At 38.1% G+C, this 22,178-nt stretch overlaps 1 protein-coding gene across 9 annotated transcripts in view; it reads right to left on the bottom strand.

The window, feature by feature from the left end:
- The window catches only part of LOC135200085 (mesoderm induction early response protein 1-like), a 73,382-nt gene that overhangs the window by 17,067 nt on the left and 34,137 nt on the right, over positions 1–22,178 (bottom strand). For all 9 annotated transcript variants that reach the window (XM_064228395.1, XM_064228389.1, XM_064228387.1 and 6 more), the window contains one exon: positions 669–845. In XM_064228395.1, the coding sequence (XP_064084465.1) occupies positions 669–845 (177 nt within the window). The remainder of the gene's footprint in view (positions 1–668; positions 846–22,178) is intronic.

Here is a 22,178-nt window from a genome sequence, read left to right as displayed (position 1 = left end):
TTTCTGGAGGATTCGCAAATGTTCGCACTTTTGTGAAGAACTCGCATATGATAATCAGTTAGGTTCCAATGAAAAATTCGCGCTATTGTGAATTCGTGCAAATCGAATCGCATAAGCTCTGGGCATTACTGTACTCTTGAAATCAACTCTGCTTGAAAAACTTTTAGTTAAGTCATTTGCAGAAATTTATGTTGAACCTCACGCTGCTGCCAAGTCCTGTGTGGACAGATTTATCATTCACTGAGAATTGGATCTGGGTTTTGTGTTTAATGTGCTAAGCCAAATATCTGGCTTCCATAAACTAAACAGAGTAGTTGCTTGGTATGGCAACATCAGGTTCTGAGTTTTTTTAATCTGGTTTAATGCATTTTTTATTTTGGCTTTTTTGTATGCAATATATCATTTCCAGTTCAAATGTAACTTATAAACGTTAAGTTTGGCAGATGGGTATCACATTGTTTCTCAAATCTAGTTTGTCCATTTTTTGCCATCCATCTTTAAAATATATACAACTGCTTTTTCTACAGATAATTCAAAGCCTACTAAAGCCGGTCATGTATATACTTTAGTGATAGCAATGTTAAGAATATGCTAACTAAATAAATGTTTGCACATTTTGAAATATAAAAATACAACCACAAATAACAATAAAATATTTTATTTATTACCTTATTCTGCTGTATTAGATGGAAGTCCTTGCCATATGTTTTAAGACCATTTTCAAAGTTTCTGCACTCTTCCTCTGACCATAACGTCATTGTGGACGCTAATGGAGTAGGGTTCATCCTATGCCTACGAATAGCCTCTTCTACATTGTAACCACACTGCAGTAATAAATATAAAGCCTGCAAAAAAGAAAGAAAAAAAAAATAAATAAACAACCAACAACAGTCACAACAAAATTACAAATTTTTAACTAATTTGTATTTTTCATAACTAACAAACATGAGGTCTTAACCTTAGGATTTACTAGCGCCAAGCTGGAAACCGGTAGAATTAAAATTAAACTTGTGCGATCCAGGGACTATTGGCATCTATACCTGGCCACGGGGCATGTATTACCCAGGATGCCCTCAGCATCCTGTGACCTACCAGTTACACTTCTAACCCAGTTTAGACTGCTAGAGGGGTGCTTCGAGGTGGGCCTTTAACTGTTAAGACCTCAGGTTTGTTAGTGATGAAAAATACAAATTAGTTACAAATTTATCATTTGTTCATATACGAAACAAACCTTCGGTCTTAACATTAGGATACTTACTTATTGGAGGGAGGTAAGTCTCTATAACTGACTGGGAGTTTGCCACCTATATCCATTTCCGAATATTAGGAGTATTCCAAGAGAATGGACTATAAATTCTTGAACCAAAGATATGAGAGAATCTATTGGTTTCCCTCACTGGATGCTGGTACCATGCCATGGTTTATAAACTATGGGAAAATAGAGGACCTTTCCCAAAGAAGTTAGCTCATTGGCCATTTCACAATAGAAATAGCAGAAGAAGGGGGATTAAGGGAAGAGGGAGAGGCTCAAGAAGATAGGATGGGCGCCTCTCATCACTCAGCCACACCAGTGGGGGGGTTGCCTGGCAAATCACTGGAAGGTGTGGCAGGAACTGGGAGCAGAGCAGTGGGTGGTGGATGTTCTCAGGGTCGGGTATTTGATTCCGTTTGAAGTATCCCCACCCCTGACAGAACAGCCATTACCTCACCTTGCTTATGCTCACGAACCTCAGAAGGCTTTTATTCTGCAAGAGGAAGATGATGATGAAAAAAGGGGCTATGGAACAAGTATCCATTCCATCAAAGGGGTTTTACAGCAGGATTTTCCTTGTACCCAAAGCCAATGGGGACTGCAGGACAGTAATAGACCTGTCAACATTGAATCTGTTTATAAGAAAAACCAGATTCAAAATGGAAACTCCAAAGAAGGTTCTACAAGCAGTCAGGATCAAGGACTTTATGCTGACAATCGACTTGAAGGACGCATACTTTCAGATCCCAGTCCATCAGTCTTACAGGAAATTTCTCCGCTTCAGTCTTGCAGAGAAAGTTTTCGAGTTCAAAGTCCTGTGCTTCAGATTGACAATGTCGCCTCAAGTTTTTACAAGTGTTCACTCTCGTGTCAACATGGGTGCATGCTCAGGGGATCAGGCTAATAAGATATCTAGACGATTGGCTGGTGATAGCAAAGTCCGGAGAGAAATTACTCAGGGACAGGGCGACCCTTCTACAGTTTTGTCACAGCTTTGGTATTGTGATAAATCGGGAGAAGTCGCAGTTGGATCCAAGTCAACGGCTAGTGTATCTGGGAATGGTTATAGACACAATAAAAGCCAAAGTATTCCCCACAGATCAGAGAGTAGAGAAATGCAAACAAGTGGTGAATGCCTTTCTGGAAAAACAAACACAGCCAGCAAGACAGTGGCAGGTAGTACTGGGAGTTCTAACTTCCTTGGAGTAGCTAGTACCACAAGGGAGGCTGCACCTTCGATCTCTACAATGGAGGATGGAGTTTTGGTCACCAGTAGTAGATCAACCATACGAGCAGATTCCCTTCTCGGCAGAAGTGAGGAAAGACTTGCTGTGTGGGTGAAGGACAACAACCTGACAGTGGGTGTTCCCCTTCACCAACCTTCCCCGGATCTCTTGCTGTTCTCAGAAGCGTCACTAGAAGGTTGGGAAGCCCATATGGAGGAGCTGATGGTTTCAACAAAATGGAGAGGTGAGGACAGAGAACTCCATATAAACGTGCTGAAGTTAAAAGCAGCGTTCTAGCTCTACAGGAATTCAGGGAGAGGGTGAAAAGGCAATCAGTGGTATTGATGTCAGACAACACCACAGAAGTCGCTTACATAAACAAACAAGGAGGTCTAGTTTCTCGACAGTTACATACATGTGATGACAGTTCAACTTCATCAGTGGGCTGTAGAGAACCTAGTAGACATCAGGGCCAGATATATTCCAGGAAAAAGAAACATAGTGGCCAACAAGTTGAGCCGCAGGGATCAGATCCTGGGAATGGAGTGGTCCTATCACCAACAGGTAGTAGAGAGGATGCTCATGTTGTGGGAAAGGCGGATCATAGACCTGCTCGCAACCAGGTAAAACAAAAAGTTGGAAGTGTATTGTTCGGTAGTCCCAGAAATAGAGGCAGTAGCATAAGATGCACTACAACACCCATGGGACAATCTGGACGTTTACGCATTTCCTCCATTTTGTCTAATCCGTCAGGTTCTGAACAGGGTAATGAGGTCCCAGAGCCTCAGAATGACTCTGGTAGCTCCTTTATGGCCAAAGGCTTCTGAATGGTTCCTGGACCTCTTGGAACTCCTTATAGACGTGTCGAGAGAGTTACCTCCATGGAACAACCTACTATGTCAGCCGCACATGGAGAGGTAACACCGGTCGGTGAAGTCCCTATCACTTCATGGGTGGAGACTGTTAAGTATCTCCTGCGAGCGAGAGGGTTTTTGCAAAAAGCAGCAGCACAGATGGCAGGAAATATCAGAAAGTCATCAGCAGCAGTATAACAAGGAAAATGGTCAGCATACTGTGATTGGTGTCGTAGAGGGAACTTGTCTCCACTCGGTACCACTATTCAGCAATTAGCAGACTTTCTGATACATCTCAGGACAGAAAGACATATGTCTGTATCTGCGGTGAAGGGGTACAGGGCTGCTCTAGCCTCGGTCTTACGCATGGAAGGTGTGTACATTTCATCTTCATGGGAGTTGGCCATGTTGATGAAGAGCTTTGAGCAGTCATGTTCACCAAAGGAACTAAAAGCCCCAGATTGGGATTTGACCATGGTACTGAGTAGTCTGACAAAACCCCCCTACGAACCGAACCACTAAGGCAGTCCACAGATAGGAGCCTGACCCTGAAGGCAGTCTTCTTATTGGCCCTAGCTTCAACCAAAAGGGTGGGGGAACAACATGGCCAGTCATATATCATAAAGCACTCAAAAGGTTGGAAGTCAATGGAGACTTTCATCCTTTCTCCGTATTTTAAACGGTCTTAAAGGCAAAACCAGTATCTGTGCTCTATCCTTTGCTGCACTTTTCCCCTTCAACGTCGATTTCGCCAACGGTATTGTAGTCTCTCTTAGACTCTTTGTAGTCTCTACTGGCAACTCTGCGTCGGTCGCTAGCCTCGCGACCGTCAACTCGCTCATTCGGACTCTTGTAAACGGCTTCGTCCGCTAGCTTTGAGCTTACCAGCCACTGACTTCTTGCCTTTCTTGCTGACTGGGATGTGACAGTCCTGGCCCGAAGATGAAGAAGAATTCACTCTTCTCCTCTTGGCCCGAGGATCAGTCACGAAATCCCGTATCCTCCAACGCTTGACTGGTACACGCCGTGATGTCATCAAACTTAGCGATGGCGCCAAGCTAGAGGAAGACGATGAAGACGACGACGAATCACGCCTTTTCTTTTTGTCTTTCTTATTAATTTTCTTCACTAGATCATGTAATTTCTTCATTACAGTGTGTACCACCGAGTCAGACAGCGTATTTGGGTCCAGAGGCAGCGAAGTAGACCGAGAAGCAGTAGGCCGCGACGTCATCGCGTCTGCCATGTCGGTGTGTGACGTCACCAATCTTGTAGGGAGAGACTGGGCAGCTGCTGCTGGCATCCCTGCGTTTGCAGCAAAACTACCTCCAACGTTCTGCATCGCCGTAAACATTGAAGTTGTTGGAGTAGCCGCTTCATTATTTCCCATAAAGTGCAAGCCAGGGGGATGAGGAATATTCAGCGCTGCTGGACTCTGCTGGAATCCTGACACCATATAATGTGACAGCACACCTTCAAAGGTTGGTACGTCTGGTAGGACTAGCGCCGGCCACGTACCTTCCATCCTGTGCGTGTTGGGAGCCGGCACCTGGAACAAAGATGCCAATGCTCCCCCCCCTCCCTGCTGGGAACAACAGAGCGTAAAAATTATGCATAAAATTACCCAAAACCCCACCTAGAGTTTCCAATAACGAACTGCTAGGAGAAACTGAATGGGTATGGGACAAATCAAAAGCAGGTGGCGAAACATATGGAGCAGTCTGGTGTATTGCCGATACAAAAGCTGGCAACGCTTGTCATCCAAAGATGGCGTTGTCTCCTTTCTTTTGTACTTGTCTTTCTCATAAAACTTCCTCCACTGTTCCACCGACCAACCGCGACAAACAGAACAAGGATTAGTAATTGTACATACATTTTCTCTGGATGAGGATCCGTCAACACCGAAGTTAAGAATCTTGAACATGGAAAGCCACTGACTCCAGGGCATTTCCTTTGTCTGTCTTCGAAACGGAAGATCATCCCGATGGTGAAGCAAAAATCTCCATCTCAACACTTACACACTCTCACAGATCACACTCAGAGAAAGAGAATTAACAAGAAAAATGAAAGTGAAATGGATTAAAACGGGCAAACTAAAACCGGTTTTAAACAGATAAGACGGTAAACATGTCCTATCTTAAAGGCGGTAGAAAGATAACTGGTAGGTCACGGGACGCCGAGGGCATTCTGGGTAATACATGTCCCGTGACCTGGTATAGATGCCAATAGTTCCTGGATCGCACAAGCTTAATTTTAATTCTACCAGTTTCCAGCTTGGCGCTAGTAAATCCTAATGTTAAGACCGAAGGTGGTTTGTTTCGTATATGAACAAATGACATTTTTAATCAATTTGTATTTTTCATAACTAACAAACCTGAGGTCTTAACATTAGGATAAATACTTAGCGCCAGCTGGAAGCTGGTAAAGTTTAAAATAATTGTGTATGCAAGGGACTATTGGCATCTGTGATTGGTCATGAGTCATGTGGAACCACCCACATACCCCTCTTTAACTCGTGATCCTGTTAGTTATTCTTCAAACCCAGGTTAGTTGATAGAGGGGTGGTCAGAGGTGGGCCTTTGTCATTAGACTCGTTTCTGTTACATAGGGCCCTTCTGGCACTTCTTTCCAAACATGTAAAAAAAGTACAAGGTTCTAACATAACCTTTCCATTAAACGTCCAATGAACTGTGGGTAACATTCTTTATGTAGAACATGAAAAATGGTTCGATGCAGTCACGAACCAACCATCATGATCATTTTAAACAGATATGTTCTTAATTGCCAGAAAGGCACGTATTCCTTTCATGACCTTCCCTTCTGTATTACCCAATTGGTACAACTTGACAAGGAGTAGGGTTAACCCTTAAACGCCGACTGGACGTATTTTACGTCAACATTTTTTGTCTCTCGGGTGCCGACTGGACATATTTTACGTCGATATACAAAAGATTTTTTAAAAATTCACGGAAAAATACTTTTAGGCCTACCAGCCGAAAACTCTTGAATCACGCACCTTGGGGGATGCTGGGAGTTCACGGAACTGTTGTTTTGTTTACAATCGTTACGAGGGCGCGCAAGCGCGAATTTCTTTCTTGCCGCACTAAAAAGTATCTGTGACACATCTCGGAAATTATTTAGTCACTTTGACATCATTTTTGTACCATACAGTAAGTCCTCGGGTTACGCTGGTCTCGACTTAACGATGTTTCGTGGTTACGAACGCGCCCCCATAAAAATATAAAAAATAATATTTTTGCGTCGTTCCGTCTTACGCGGTTTAGCGTCGTAAGCAACGTAAACAAACAAAGCGAACTAGTTCCAGGCGCACTGGCGGAAGAATACGCTTTGTGGGGAGAGGACGGCGTCGCTTCGCTACGCTCAGTCCTCGCCCATACGCCATTTTGGTTGTTTACACTGCCTCTCTCTCCCTCGTGTTGTATCGTTTTTGTAACTTTTTGCTCTTTGTTATGGCTACCCAAGCGCAAGGCGGACTCTTCTGATGGTATGCATCGAAGAAAAGAAAGGCCATCACCATGGAAATTAAAGTGGACATTATAAAGCGATCTGAGAAGGGAGAAACGCCAACAAACATTGGCCGCTCGCTTGGCCTTAGCCGTTCGACCGTTGCTACCATTATCAAAGATAAAGAGCGCATCGTTGAACATGTGAAAGGATCTGCTCCTATGAAAGCGACAGTGATAACTAAGCAGCGTAGTGGTCTAATAATTGAAATGGAAAGGTTATTGGTGCTTTGGTTGGAAGACCAAAATCAACGGCGTATCCCAGTCAGCCTTATGGTGATTCAGGAGAAGGCGAAAAGATTGTTTGAAGCGTTGAAAAAAAAGAAAAGGGGGAGGGAAGTGAAAGTGAAGAGTTTGTGGCTAGTAGGGGTTGGTTTATGCGATTTAAGGCTCGGGCCAATTACCATAACCTTAAATTGCAAGGTGAAGCTGCTAGTGGGGATGAGAAAGCAGCGAGTGAATTTCCAAAATAAGCGTTGTCTGAGATAATTAAGGAGGGGGGTTATTCTGCTCAGCAAGTGTTTAACGTAGACGAGACAGGTTTGTTTTGGAAACGTATGCCTAACCGCACTTACATCGCCAAGGAGAGAAGTTCAGCACCCGGTCATAAAGCCAGCAAGGAGAGGCTAACTTTACTTCTTGGGGGTAATGCTGCTGGCGACTTCAAACTGAAGCCCTTGGTTGGTGTATCAGGCTGAAAATCCAAGGGCACTCAAGGCATTTGGAAGGGTCAACTACCAGTAATTTGGAAGTCCAACAAGAAGGCATGGGTGACACTTGCAGTGTTTGAGGACTGGTTCGTAAACCATTTTGTTCCAAGTGTGGAGCGGTATTGCGCCTCCAAGGGTATCCCCTTTAAGGTGTTGCTAGTGCTGGACAATGCCCCTGGACACCCTGCCCAGCTGGGAGACTTCAACCCTAATGTCAAGGTGGTTTACCTTCCACCTAATACCACGGCCCTTTTACAGCCTATGGACCAAGGAGTGATTGCTTCGTTCAAGGCCTACTACCTACGAAGGACAATTGCTATGGCTTTACAGGCAACTGAAACCAAGAAGGACTTGACTCTGAAGGACTTTTGGAAATCCTACAACATCCTTGATGCTGTAAAGAACATTGCTAATTCCTGGGAGGAGGTTAAGCAAACAAACATGAATGGTGTCTGGAAGAAAATTTGCCCTCAATTTGTGAATGATTTCCATGGGTTTGAGGACACAGTTCAGCTAGTTGTCAAGAACGTTGTTGCCCTGAGTAAGGAAATCAATTTGGAGATGGAGGTTGATGATGTTACAGAGCTGCTGGAGTCTCATGGCGAGGAGTTATCTGCTGAGGACCTGATACAAACTGGAGAAGCAGATAATAGAGGAAGAAGAAGAAGCACCCACCCCAGAGCCTAAGGCTTTCACAAGGCAGGACTTGATAAGAGGTTTTGCAGAGTTGCAGCAAGCGTTGTCAACTTTTGAGGCTCAGGATCCCAACTTGGACAGGTTCACTAGGGTTTCCAGAGGCGTCATGGATTTGATGCAGTGTTACAAGGAGATCTTGGATGAAAAGAGGTCGCTCTCTGTTCAGACTAACCTGGAGCAGTATTTTAAGAAGGTAGAGAGGCCTGCAGGAGATCCTGTACCCTCTACCTCAGCTGCCTCTGCTAATCCAGACTCGCCTGCCCCACAATCTCCAGCACCTTCTGAATGTTCTGCTACCCAGACTCACCTGCCCCAGTATCTCCAGCACCTTCTGTGGTTCTGCCTCACCTAAAGACTCACCTGCCCCAACATCTCCAGTAGTATGTTCTGCCTCACCTCAAGAATCACCTCCTCAGCATCTCCAGTACTAGTATGTTTTCTTGCCTCACCTCAAGAATCATCTTGCCTCAGCATCTCCAGCAAACTTCTGGAGGTTCTTTTTCTCTTCACTAACCTCCCCCAGTCTCTCCAGCACCGCAGCTTCCTCTCCAGTGTGCAAGCCAATCAAACTAATAAAGGTAAGGAATTGTTCTCTCGTTGTTATTGATAGGTATTTACATTTAAATCATTTGGTCTATTTTTCAATGTTCCGACTCTTACGCTGGGAAAAACGTGATTACGATGCATCGTAAGAACGGATCTACGTCGTAACTCGAGGACCCCCTGTATATATATGAAAATGTGCGCATTTTTATGTAGAATACAATAAAAAAATACTCATGATTGTAGCTTTTATCAGTTTTGAGATATTTTCATATAAATAACGATGTGCCTAAATTTCAACCTTCGGTCAACTTTGACTCTACCGAAATGGTCGAAAAACGCAATTGTAAGCTAGAACTCTTATATTTTAGTAATATTCAATAATTTACCTTAATTTTGCCACTAATTGGAAGTCTCTAGCACAATATTTCGATTTATGGTGAATTTATGAAAAAAAATTTTCCTTACGTCCGCGCGGTAACTCTTCCGGAAAAAATCATACCTGCGATTGTGGTAATGTTTGCACCATTTTAAAATTAGCCGTTACATAGTTTTATATATGGAAATGTGCGCAATTTCATGCACAATACAACTAAAAACAACCCATGGTTGTAGCTTTTATCAATTTTGAAATATTTTCATATAAAAAATGATGTGACAAATTTTCAACCTTCGGTCAACTTTGACTCAACCAAAATGGTCGAAAAACGCAATTGTAAGCTAAAACGCTTATATATTAGTAATATTCAATCATTTACCTTCATTTTGCAACAAATTGGAAGTCTCTAGCACAATATTTCGATTTATGGTGAATTTATGAAAAAAATAACATTTTCTTTACGTCCGCGCGGTAACTCTTCCGAAAAAATCATACTTGCGATTGTGGTAATGTTTGCACTATTTTAAATTAGTCGTTACATAAAGTTTTATATATGAAAATGTGCGCAATTTCATGTAGAATACAACTAAAAATAATTGAAGGTTGTAGCTTTTCTCATTTTTGAAATATTTGCATATAAATCACAATAAATAGAAAAAAACCACGTTCGGTCAACTTTGACTACCGAAATGGTCGAAAAACGCAATTGTAAGCTAAAACTCTTACAGTCTAGTAATATTCAATTATTTATCTTCATCTTGAAACAAATTCGAAGTCTCTAGCACAATATTTAGATTTATGGTGAATTTAAAAAAAAAAAAAACTTTCCTTCCCTCCGCGCGCGGATTCTCCGCCACAAATCTCTGAAATGCGTACGTCCCATTCTTGGAATATTTGCTCCGTTTCATATTAGGCATTTCATAGAGTTTTATATATGAAAATGTGCGCAATTCCATGTAGCATAAAACTAAAATATTTGAATGTTGTAGCTTTTCTAATTTCTGAAATAATTGCATATAAAAAATATATATATAAAAAAAATTTGACATTCGGTCAACTTTAACTCATCAGATATGGTCGAAAACTGCAATTGTAAGCTAATATTCAATCATTTGTCTTCATTTTGAAAGAAATTGGAAGTCTCTAGGACAATATTTAGATTTATGGTGAATTTTTGAAAAAAATATTTATGTCCGCACGTTACGAATTCATGCATTATTTTGTGATAATATTTTCTCTGTGTTGCTTTTATTGTTTTACAATGTGTTATATACCAAAATGATCGCAATTTAGTGTACATTACAACGAAAAAAATTAACACGTTACCTTTAACCGTTTTGCGCATAGCCCAATTTGAATACAATTATATATTAAATTTTGTTTTCGCACTATCATATATCGCATTATTTATATGATAATTTTTTTCATTTCTGATGGTTGCATACTAAACTTCAAGCAATGACAAAAAAAGGAGCCAAAAATGAACTCTTAATCTTGAAAACTAAGCGTGCTGTGATTTTTCCGAGACCGCCTCGGCACACAGAAGACGATTTTTAATATAACCCTTCGGCGTTTAAGGGTTAACTGATCTCCTCTAAAAGATAAAAATACATGGAAATTTCTGACCACTTTTCCTCTGTTTGGCTTGTGTTCTATTATGTCTACCACATTTATGTTCTAGGTGACGTAGTTCTTTTGATGACCACATTGTACTTTGACAAGTCGAAGCCGGCCCTCCTGAAAGTCTCTAACACAAACCCACGCTGTACTGAGCGTGACTCAAAACCATATCTGTCATCATGACATGTGCTGCATTGGCTCATTATCCTGGATTTTGGGGCAAATTGGAAACTGTTGTTCCCAACTACTTTGGAATCTACGTAAAAAAAAAAAAACCTGGCTACTGAGTATTCCCACTCTACCAAGGTCAGAGGAAGACAGTTTCCCAGGTCAGTTTCCTGTAACGTGACTGATGTATGGGCTCGGTGGTAACCCAGCAAATCTACTATGATACAGAGTATGTTTTCACATAGTAGATCAGAGTTTCTTATGTGCACCAGCCAGTTCAATGCTCCTGAGTGTTCTGAAGATTAAATTGATATTCACATACTGGATGACCCAATCATCAGTCAAATGTGTATCACCATACAAGTAATTACAGAGAGACTTCTCTCTGTTCTGACAAAAGCTCCACAAGATCATTGTCTACTGACAGAATGCCTTCAATGGACAGAAACCTCCTCTATAAAGGCAGTCACGGCCGAAGGGTCGTTCTGTATATGTGCGACGAAGAACTCTGGAGTCGTGTTACATCTGAGCTGATGCTCTGCACCCAAAATCTTAAAACTGTTAGTTTGAAAAGGGACACTGGGTAAACTCCAGACCTGAGATATTAATTTTACCTATCGGTGGTGCCTCTTCCCAACACGAACCTGGTAGAGAAGATTGATGCTAAGATAAACCTTATCAGTCCCTCATCTTGTGTCCTCCTCAATTACTGGAACCCCTTCCTCTGTTCATGGTATGGTGGAACAGGTAGAACGGAGGGTTTACGTAACCTCCAGGCTGTTCCCAGTATCCCAAATAGAATCCTCAGACTGCTCGAAGGGCGAGAACCCTATAGCAGACAGGTCTTACGTAGGTCTTCAAATGTGCGATCAATATCATAGGGAAACCCAAGGGAATGTCCTATGATAATATATTCTACTCAGACACGTCCTAACTATCCTCCTGTCCATGGAATTAACCTGTTAACAGGTCAGTGCTCATTCTTCATAAGGAATGCTACTTTCAATATGTTACCTTCCAAAGATTATTATTATTAATAGGTGTTAGTTTTTCCAGACCTCTAGTCTCGAGTAGACTCTTCTCGGGCGGTTCTCAGGGATCAAATCCTGGAAAAAAAAAAAAAAAAAAAAAAAAACCCCCCAAAAAAAAAAAAAAAAAAAAAAAAAAAAAAAAAAAAAAAAAAAATTTAGACTTTTATTTGAGAAACCAGTCTTATTTAAAAAATTTATGATTTTATTAATTGAAAAAATCCCTGCTTTCCGCAAGAATATTTTTCATTTCTGAACTCCGCAGATAAATAGATCTTTGCTGGGTCCAATTTGGGCACTCAACAAGCAAATGCTGTACTGTCATGGGTGTTTGACATCTGTTACATTTCACTGGGTCAGCATGTGGTGTTGACATCAAGTGACCATGTGAGAATCTTGTGTGTCCTATACGTAGCCTTGCTAGGATCACCTCTTTTGCTCTTTCCTCCTGTGAGGATGTCCTCCATGCATAGACTTCAGTTTTTATATTTTTAAGTTTGTTTGTTGTTGGCGGACCGAGGCCCATTCTTCTTTCCAATCCTGGTAAATTAATGTTTTAACTGATTTTACCCAGTCTGACACTGGGGGCATATGAATTGTTGGAGGGATAGTGCAGGCGAATTTTGGCAGCAGAGTCTGCATATTCATTTCCTTTTATTCCCACGTGTGCTGGGATCCAACATATTTCCATTGATATTCCTGATTGGAGGAGTTGATGAATTTTTATTTGAATTTCCTGTACTATTTGGTTTTCCTGATTTATACTGTCCTATTGCATCTATAGCGCTACGTGAGTCACTGAAAATTACAGACACACTTGCTTTTGCCTCAGATATCATATCTAGAGCCATCTGTATGGCTGTGACTTCAGCAGTAAATACTGATGATATTGAAGGTAGGCTTTTTTTACTTAACATATTTTTCGAATATGCAGATGCTCTACTCCAACATTATTTTTGGAGCCGTCTGTATATATCATAAATTTGTCGTCTTTTCTTCTAAATGTGCTCCCAAAGCATGTTGGCGGTACATTTCCGTACTTGTCCATTGTTTTTTGAGTAGGTAAGACAGGGAGGTACATATCTTTACTCTATTTAAAATCCATGGTGGTGGCAATTCCATTGGTGGTGAAAAATTGGATTCATATTATGTATGTTCATTATGTATCTAGCTCTTTTTGGGAAAGAGCTAGTACTATTAACTGCTGTTACTTGATTACAGTTTTGGAGCAGTAAGTTGCAGGAGACGATTCCCGCTTGCATTGAAAGACCTCTTTGTATTGTTATTAAATTACGGTGATGTTTTAAGGGCAAAAATACCTGCCTCCACCAAAAAGTGAGTTTGTTGGGGACGATCGGAAAGCTCCTCCGTGCCACCAATCGCACGCCTTCATGGTGCACTGCATCGAGAGATTTTAATGCAGATTCTGAGGCGGATGAATATATTGGACAGCAGTAATCTATTATGGATAAGACTGTTGCCTATACCATTAATAAAAAAGTCTCGCTTTGCTCCCCAATTAGTGTGTGATAACTTTTTTAATATGGCAGGGCTTTGATGCCCTTGGCTTTAATGTATTTGATGTGCTCTTTCCAATTTAAATGTTGATCAAATATTACTCCTAGATACTTGATTTTTGTACAAAATTGTATTTCAGTGCTATAAAGATGCAGTTTGATTGTTTGGTTCTTCATCCACCTTTTGTCTTTGTAGAAGACGATTGCTTTTGTTTTATCAGTTGAAAATTTAAATCCAACTGAATTTGCCCAACTACATATATTTGAAATGGCAGTACTGAGAACTCTCTGAGCATGTCTCAGATTACTATCGTATAGTAAATGACAAAGTCATCCAACATATAAACTGTTTTTTACACCACGCCATTGGTAAATTTATAGTAATGTCATTGATTGCTAAAGCAAACAATGTACAGCTCAAGACACTACCTTGAGGGATTCCTTCTTCCAGTTTATAGGTTACTGAGTAGGAAATTTTCTACTCTTACTTGAAAAGTTCTGTTTGTTAAGAAGTTCTTAAATAAATATTGGTAAGTGGCCTCTTAGTCCCTTGGAGTGGAGTTTTTGCATGATGTTATGTTTCCATGTTGTATCGTATGCTTTTTCTATATCAAAAAATATAGCTACTGTTAATTTCTTTTGTTCAAAGCCTTTTTTGATATGATCTTCTAAATGTGTTAAGGGATCTAGGGTTGATCTGCCAGCTATTGAACCAGATTGTGTTGGTGTTAAAATGGATTCTTTGGTTATTACATACGTTAATCGTGCATTAACCATTTTTTCTAAGATTTTGCATAGGCAACTTGTTAGAGATATCGGTCTATAATTGGATGGATTACTTGCATCCTTTCCTGGTTTGTTTATTGGAATAATTATGGCATGTTTCCATTTATCAGGAAAGACACGTTTTAGCCAGATACTATTTGTAAAATTTTTAATAAAATATGATTTAGCTATAGGAGCTAATTTTTCTATCATTTTAAATGATATTTTATCATATCCTGGTTGCAGAGGGATGACAAGAGTTGATGGCATTATCTAGTTCATCCATGTTAAAAATATAGTTATATTCCAGGTCTTCAAGAGTTTCAAAATTGAGTATTATATTTTCTTTTTGTTTTCTGATACTTTGAAAATGTGTATCTAGGCTGGAGTAAGCACTGATGTTTTCAAAATGTTTCCCAATTATGGTTTGATATTTCATAAGTATCATGGTATATTTTTCCATTTAAATGTATTGCACTTCTTGGAGGTCTTATTTATGTTTTCCATTGATTTTCCTTATCTTTTGCCAGACATCCCTTGTGGATGTGTTTGAAGATATGTTTGAGACATATTCCTTCCATGATGCGATTTTTTCAGCTATTACCGTTTTTCTAAATTTGGCTGTATATTGATATAGTGGTTTAATGTGGTTAATTGTTATGTTTGTTATAACTATTTTGTTTAATATGTTTATACTATAGGGCATTTTGTTGAGTGATTTAAGGCGAGTTTTGAGTCTGTTTAGATTGCGACTCAATATATTTTGTTTTATTTATTTTCTTAATGTTGTTAATGTTGGATTCCACATGGGACAGGGGATTTTGTGGAATGTGTTTTTGGTTTTTGGAATACATTTATCTGCAGCATTTATTATGAGTTTGAGAAGGATTCACATGTAGTATTGTGATCTTCATTATGTGGGAATGGTGGTATGTTTCGTGTGTATAGGAAATATTTATTTCCCAGTTAGCTTTTTGGTATTTATATCTTGTAGGTGGCAATATTTTGACATTACTTAAGTAGTTCAGAATGATTGGGAAATGGTCACTTGTGTATGAATCGTCTAGGACGTTCCATTCAAATTTCTCCGCTACATCATTGAACATAATGAAATGTCAATTGAAGAAAAGGTTAGGTGTGTATTTGAAAAAATATGTTGGAACTTCACTTTTCATTGAGACAATACAGTTGTGTTTCATTATAGTATTCTCTATGTTTGATTCCGGATGTGTCAGTGGGGTTATTAATATCCCATAATGGATTATGTGCATTAAAATCTCCTACTATAAGTAGGTTCCTGTATACTTTTGCTAAAAAGTTCAGAAAAATCACTGAAATTTGCATTGAAATTTGGTTGGTTATATAAATTACAAATAGTAATTTTACTTTTATCAGGCATATACAGTTTAATTGATGTTATTTGATATGGCATAGATGGTATGTCAACAGGTTCATATGTAATGCTATTATGAACGTATATGGCTGTGCCTAATTTTCCACGTCAGTTGGTGAATAACAGGCAAATTTTATAGTGTTGGATATTTGTAGGGTTACTTCCTATATGTTGTAGACATATGCACATTGGGTTGTGGTCTCGATGATTCTTTGTAATTCACCCAGACGTAATCGGGTTAAGAGAGCATTTCCTATTATTCCACTGAATAATTTTATATTCCATTATTGGGAGGAATTGGTGTTAAATTCTGTAAATTGATTGCTGATTTTACTTTATCTCGTAGTTTATATGCATTTGAATTATTTGTGGTTTTTTTAATCGTTGGTAATGTTAATGTTGGTAATTAGATTCTGCAGTTGTTTGTTTTTCATAGTTGAATATTAATAAGTCTATTTTTGATTTTATAATTTCCTTTTTGTATTTTAAGATTCGAACATAATTCGTTCTCATGTTGGTGTGTTAAAGGGCACCTCCTTAATTTGGTAAAATTGTCAATACAATTTCGTACTGTGTCCTCTGTCTTGGTAGTTAGTTGGTTATATGTACTTACAAAGCATTCATTACAACACAAGATGAAGCATGTTTGGTAATGTTTAATTATTGGTTCAGAAGTTTTTGGTCTAGCTTTAGAAATTTCTGGTTTTGTAATTCTATTGTTCCTTTTCTGTAGTGATAAGGACTGTTGGTTTGAGGGGTTATTTGTTTTGTTTTTGTTGTTAATATATTTCGGTCTTGTGGATGGTTGGGGGGTGATAGTTATATTTTGGTTTTGGTTTAATGGTATGATTTTCATTAGTATTATTTGATGGAACTTGTAAAGAGTGATCTTTACTGTCCAGATGTTGGCTGTTTGATTGAGATTGAGGGTAATTGTGTATTTCCACTTGTGATGAGGTTAATTTAATATCTTTTTTAAAATGTTCTCCTGGTGTAGTTGGAGTCTCTCTGGATTGATTGTAATTTTCAATATTTACCTTTTTTCCCTTAGGTGGGGTTCTTTCTAGAATTCTTTTCTTTTGCCAGTTCGATTATCATCATTATTTAATTCTTCTTCTATTGGAAGTTCTTTTCCATGGATAACTGAATCATCTATGTTAGTGGTGGTATTGGTTGTTGAATATCACTTTTATTTTGTGTTCAGTATTATTGGTATGAAATCCAGTTTCCCTGTTATACTATCTTGTTTGTCATTGTGCTGTTTGATGTCTTGATTTTTAGTCACATTTGAAAAGGTGGGGGTTTTTGGATGGATTGTTAACGCCCTCTTACTTTTGGCTCAAGTCGGCTTCCATGACTGACATTCCTGTCCTATTTATTAACAACTGAAGTTCTGTGTTATATTGGTAAAATGAACACTCCTTAGATTTTGCGTGATGGGCTAGTCCACAATTAATACATTTTGATTGATTACAGTTCCAATTAGTGGTATGGTCATCTGATGCACAGACTGCACATATAGCTTTATTACGGCATCTTTTGTATGTGTGTCCATACCTTGAGCACTGTGTACATTGTAATGGTTTAGGAACAAAAGGACGAACTTCTCTATTTTGTCCAAGAATTTTTATTTTAAATGGTAAGTCTTGGCCTGTAAATTTTATTTTGGCAATGTTGATATTTTTATTTTTATCTTTCCTACTTGAAATAGAGTATATTTTTATTATTATTAATAGGTGTTAGTTTTTCCAGACCTCTGAGTCTCAAGTAGACTCTTCTCGGGCTGGTTCTCAGGGATCAATCCTGAGAAGAAAAAAAAAAAAAAAAAAAAAAAAAATTAGACTTTATTTTGAGAAACCCGTCTTATTTAAAAAATTTATGATTTTATTAATTGAAAATCCCTGCTTTCCGCAAGAATATTTTTCATTTCTGAACTCCGCAGATAAAATAGATCTTTGCTGGGTCCAATTTGGGCACTCAACAAGCAAATGCTGCACTATCCTGGGATATTTGACATCTGTTACATTTCACTGGGTCAGCATGTGGTGTTGACATCAAGTGACCATGTGAGAATCTTGTGTGTCCTATACGTAGCCTTGCTAGGATCACCTCTTTTGCTCTTTCCTCCTGTGAGGATGTCCTCCATGCATAGACTTCAGTTTTTATATTTTTAAGTTTGTTTGTTGTTGGCAACGAGGCCCATTCCCTTCTTCTTTCCAATCCTGGTAAATTAATGTTTTAACTGATTTTACCCAGTCTGACACTGGGCATATGAAATTGTTGGAGGGATAGTGCAGGCTAATTTGGCAGCAGAGTCTGCATATTCATTTCCTTTTATTCCCACGTGTGCTGGGATCCAACATATTTCCATTGATATTCCTGATTGGAGGAGTTGATGAATTTTTATTTGAATTTCCTGTACTATTTGGTTTCCTGATTTATACTGTCCTATTGCATCTATAGCGCTACGTGAGTCACTGAAAATTACAGAGACACTTGCTTTTGCCTCAGATATCATATCTAGAGCCATCTGTATGGCTGTGACTTCAGCAAGTAAATACTGATGATATTGAATGGGTAGGCTTTTTTTTACTTAACATATTTTTCGAAATATGCAGATGCTCCTACTCCAACATTATTTTTGGAGCCGTCTGTATATATCATAAATTTGTCGCCTTTTCTTCTAATGTGTTCCAAAGCATGTTGGCGGTACATTTCCGTACTTGTCATTTGTTTTTTGAGTAGGTAAGACAGGGAGGTACATATCTTTACTCTATTTAAAATCCATGGTGGTGGCAATTCCATTGGTGGGTGAAAAATTGGATTCATATTATGTATGTTCATTATGTATCTAGCTCTTTTTGGGAAAGAGCTTGTACTATTAACTGCTGTTACTTGATTACAGTTTTGGAAGCAGTAAGTTGCAGGAGACGATCCGCTTGCATTGAAAGACCTCTTTGTATTGTTATTAAATTACGCGGTGATGTTTTAAGGGCAAAATACCTGCCTCCACCAAAAGTGAGTTTGTTGGGGACGATCGCGGAAAGCTCCTGTGCACAATCGCACGCCTTCATGGTGCACTGCATCGAGAGATTTTAATGCAGATTCTGAGGCGGATGAATATATTGGACAGCAGTAATCTATTATGGATAAGACTGTTGCCTTATATATCATTAATAAAAAGTCTCGCTTTGCTCCCCAATTAGTTGTGTGATAACTTTTTTTAATATGGCAAGGGCTTTGATGCCCTTGGCTTTAATGTATTTGATGTGCTCTTTCCAATTTAAATGTTGATCAAATATTACTCCTAGATACTTGATTTTTGTACAAAATTGTATTTCAGTGCTATAAAGATGCAGTTTGATTGTTTGGTTCTTCATCCACCTTTTGTCTTTGTAGAAGACGATTGCTTTTGTTTTATCAGTTGAAAATTTTAAATCCAACTGAATTTGCCCAACTACATATATTTGAAATGGCAGTACTAAGAACTCTCTGAGCGTGTCTCAGATTACTACTCGTATAGTAAATGACAAAGTCATCAACATATAAACTGTTTTTTACACCACTTGGTAAATTTATAGTAATGTCATTGATTGCTAAAGCAAACAATGTACAGCTCAAGACACTACCTTGAGGGATTCCTTCTTCCAGTTTATAGGTTACTGAGTAGGAATTTTCTACTCTTACTTGAAAAGTTCTTGTTTGTTAAGAAGTTCTTAATAAATATTGGTAAGTGGCCTCTTAGTCCCTTGGAGTGGAGTTTTTGCATGATGTTATGTTTCCATGTTGTATCGTATGCTTTTTCTATATCAAAAAATATAGCTACTGTTAATTTCTTTTGTTCAAAGCCTTTTTTGATATGATCTTCTAAATGTGTTAAGGGATCTAGGGTTGATCTGCCAGCTATTGAACCAGATTGTGTTGGTGTTAAAATGGATTCTTTGGTTATTACATACGTTAATCGTGCATTAACCATTTTTTCTAAGATTTTGCATAGGCAACTTGTTAGAGATATCGGTCTATAATTGGATGGATTACTTGCATCCTTTCCTGGTTTGTTTATTGGAATAATTATGGCATGTTTCCATTTATCAGGAAAGACACGTTTTAGCCAGATACTATTGTAAAATTTTAATAAATATGATTTAGCTATAGGAGCTAATTTTTCTATCATTTCAAATGATATTTTATCATATCCTGGTGCAGAGGGATGACAAGAGTTGATGGCATTATCTAGTTCATCCATGTTAAAAATATAGTTATATTCCAGGTCTTCAAGAGTTTCAAAATTGAGTATTATATTTGCTTTTGTTTTTTTTTCTGATACTTTTGTTTTTTTTTTTTTTTTGAAAAAAAATGTGTATCTAGGCTGGAGTAAGCACTGATGTGTTCAAAATGTTTCCCAATTATGTTTGATATTTCATAAGTATCATGGTATATTTTTCCATTTAAATGTATTGCACTTCTTGGAGGTCTTATATGTTTTCCATTGATTTTCCTTATCTTTTTGCCAGACATACCCTTTGTGGATGTGTTTGAAGATATGTTTGAGACATATTCCTTCCATGATGCGATTTTTTCAGCTATTACCGTTTTTCTAAATTTGGCTGTATATTTGTTATATAGTGGTTTAATGTGGTTAATTGTTATGTTTGTTATAACTATTTTGTTTAATATGTTTATACTATAGGGCATTTTGTTGAGTGATTTAAGGCGAGTTTTGAGTCTGTTTAGATTGCGACTCAATATATGTTTATTTTACTTAATGTTGTTAATGTTGGATTCCACCATGGGACAGAGGGGATTTTGTGGAATGTTTTGGTTTTTGGAATACATTTATCTGCAGCATTTATTATGAAGTTTGAGAAGGATTCACATGTAGTATTGTGATCTTCATTATGTGGGAATGGTGGTATGTTTCGTGTGTATAGGAAATATTTATCCCAGTTAGTTCTTTTTGGATATTATATCTTGTAGGTGGCAATATTTTGACCATTACTTAAGTAGTTCAGAATGATTGGGAAATGGTCACTTGTGTATGAATCGTCTAGGACGTTCCATTCAAATTTCTCCGCTACATCATTTGAACATAATGAAATGTCAATTGAAGAAAAGGTTAGGTGTGTATTTGAAAAATATGTTGGAACTTCACTTTCATTGAGACAATACAGGTTGTGTTTCATTATAGTATTCTCTATGTTGATTCCGGATGTGTCAGTGGGGTATTAATATCCCATAATGGATTATGTGCATTAAAATCTCCTACTATAAGTAGTGGTTCCTGTATACTTTTGCTAAAAAGTTCAGAAAAATCACTGAAATTTGCATTGAAATTTGGTTGGTTATATAAATTACAAATAGTAATTTTACTTTTATCAGGCATATACAGTTTAATTGATGTTATTTGATATGGCATAGATGGTATGTCAACAGGTTCATATGTAATGCTATTATGAACGTATATGGCTGTGCCTAATTTTCCACGTCAGTTGGTGAATACAGCAATTTTATAGTGTTGGATATTTGTAGGGTTACTTCCTATATGTTGTAGACATATGCACATTGGGTTGTGGTCTCGTATGATTCTTTGTAATTCACCCAGCCACGTAATCGGGTTAAGAGACCATTTATATTCCACTGAATAATATATTCCATTATTGGGAGGAATTGGTGTTAAATTCTGTAAATTGATTGCTGATTTTACTTTATCTCGTAGTTTATATGCATTTGAATTTATTTGTGGTTTTTTAATCGTTGTATTTGTATGTTGGTAATTAGATTCTGCAGTTGTTTGTTTTTCATAGTTGAATATTAATAAGTCTATTTTTGATTTTATAATTTCCTTTTGTATTTTAAGGATTCAGAACATAATTCGTTCTCATGTTGGTGTGTTAAAGGGCACCTCCTTAATTTGGTAAAATTGTCAATACAATTTCGTACTGTGTCCTCTGTCTTGGTAGTTAGTTGGTTATATGTACTTACAAAGCATTCATTACAACCACAAGATGAAGCATGTTTGGTAATGTTAATTATTGGTTCAGAAGTTTTTGGTCTAGCTTTAGAAATTTCTGGTTTTGTAATTCTATTGTTCCTTTTCTGTAGTGATAAGGACTGTTGGTTTGAGGGGTTATTTGTTTTGTTGTTGTTAATGGGATATTTCGGTCTTGTGGATGGTTGGGGGGTGATAGTTATATTTTGGTTTGGTTTAATGGTATGATTTTCATTAGTTATTATTTGATGGAACTTGTAAGAGTGATCTTTACTGACTGTCCAGATGTTGGCTGTTTGATTGAGATTGAGGGTAATTGTGTATTTCCACTTGTGATGAGGTTAATTTAATATCTTTTTTAAAATGTTCTCCTGGTGTAGTTGGAGTCTCTCTGGATTGATTGTAATTTTCAATATTTACCTTTTTTGCTTTTTTTTTCCCTTAGGTGGGGTTCTTTCTAGAATTCTTTTCTTTTTGCCAGTTCGATTATCATCATTATTTAATTCTTCTTCTA

The sequence above is a fragment of the Macrobrachium nipponense genome, chromosome 26, assembly GCF_015104395.2.
Source record: "Macrobrachium nipponense isolate FS-2020 chromosome 26, ASM1510439v2, whole genome shotgun sequence".
In the NCBI taxonomy this organism is placed as follows: domain Eukaryota; kingdom Metazoa; phylum Arthropoda; class Malacostraca; order Decapoda; family Palaemonidae; genus Macrobrachium; species Macrobrachium nipponense.
The sequence above is the reverse complement of the archived record's forward strand: the minus strand, read 5'-3'. Positions and strand labels throughout refer to the sequence as shown.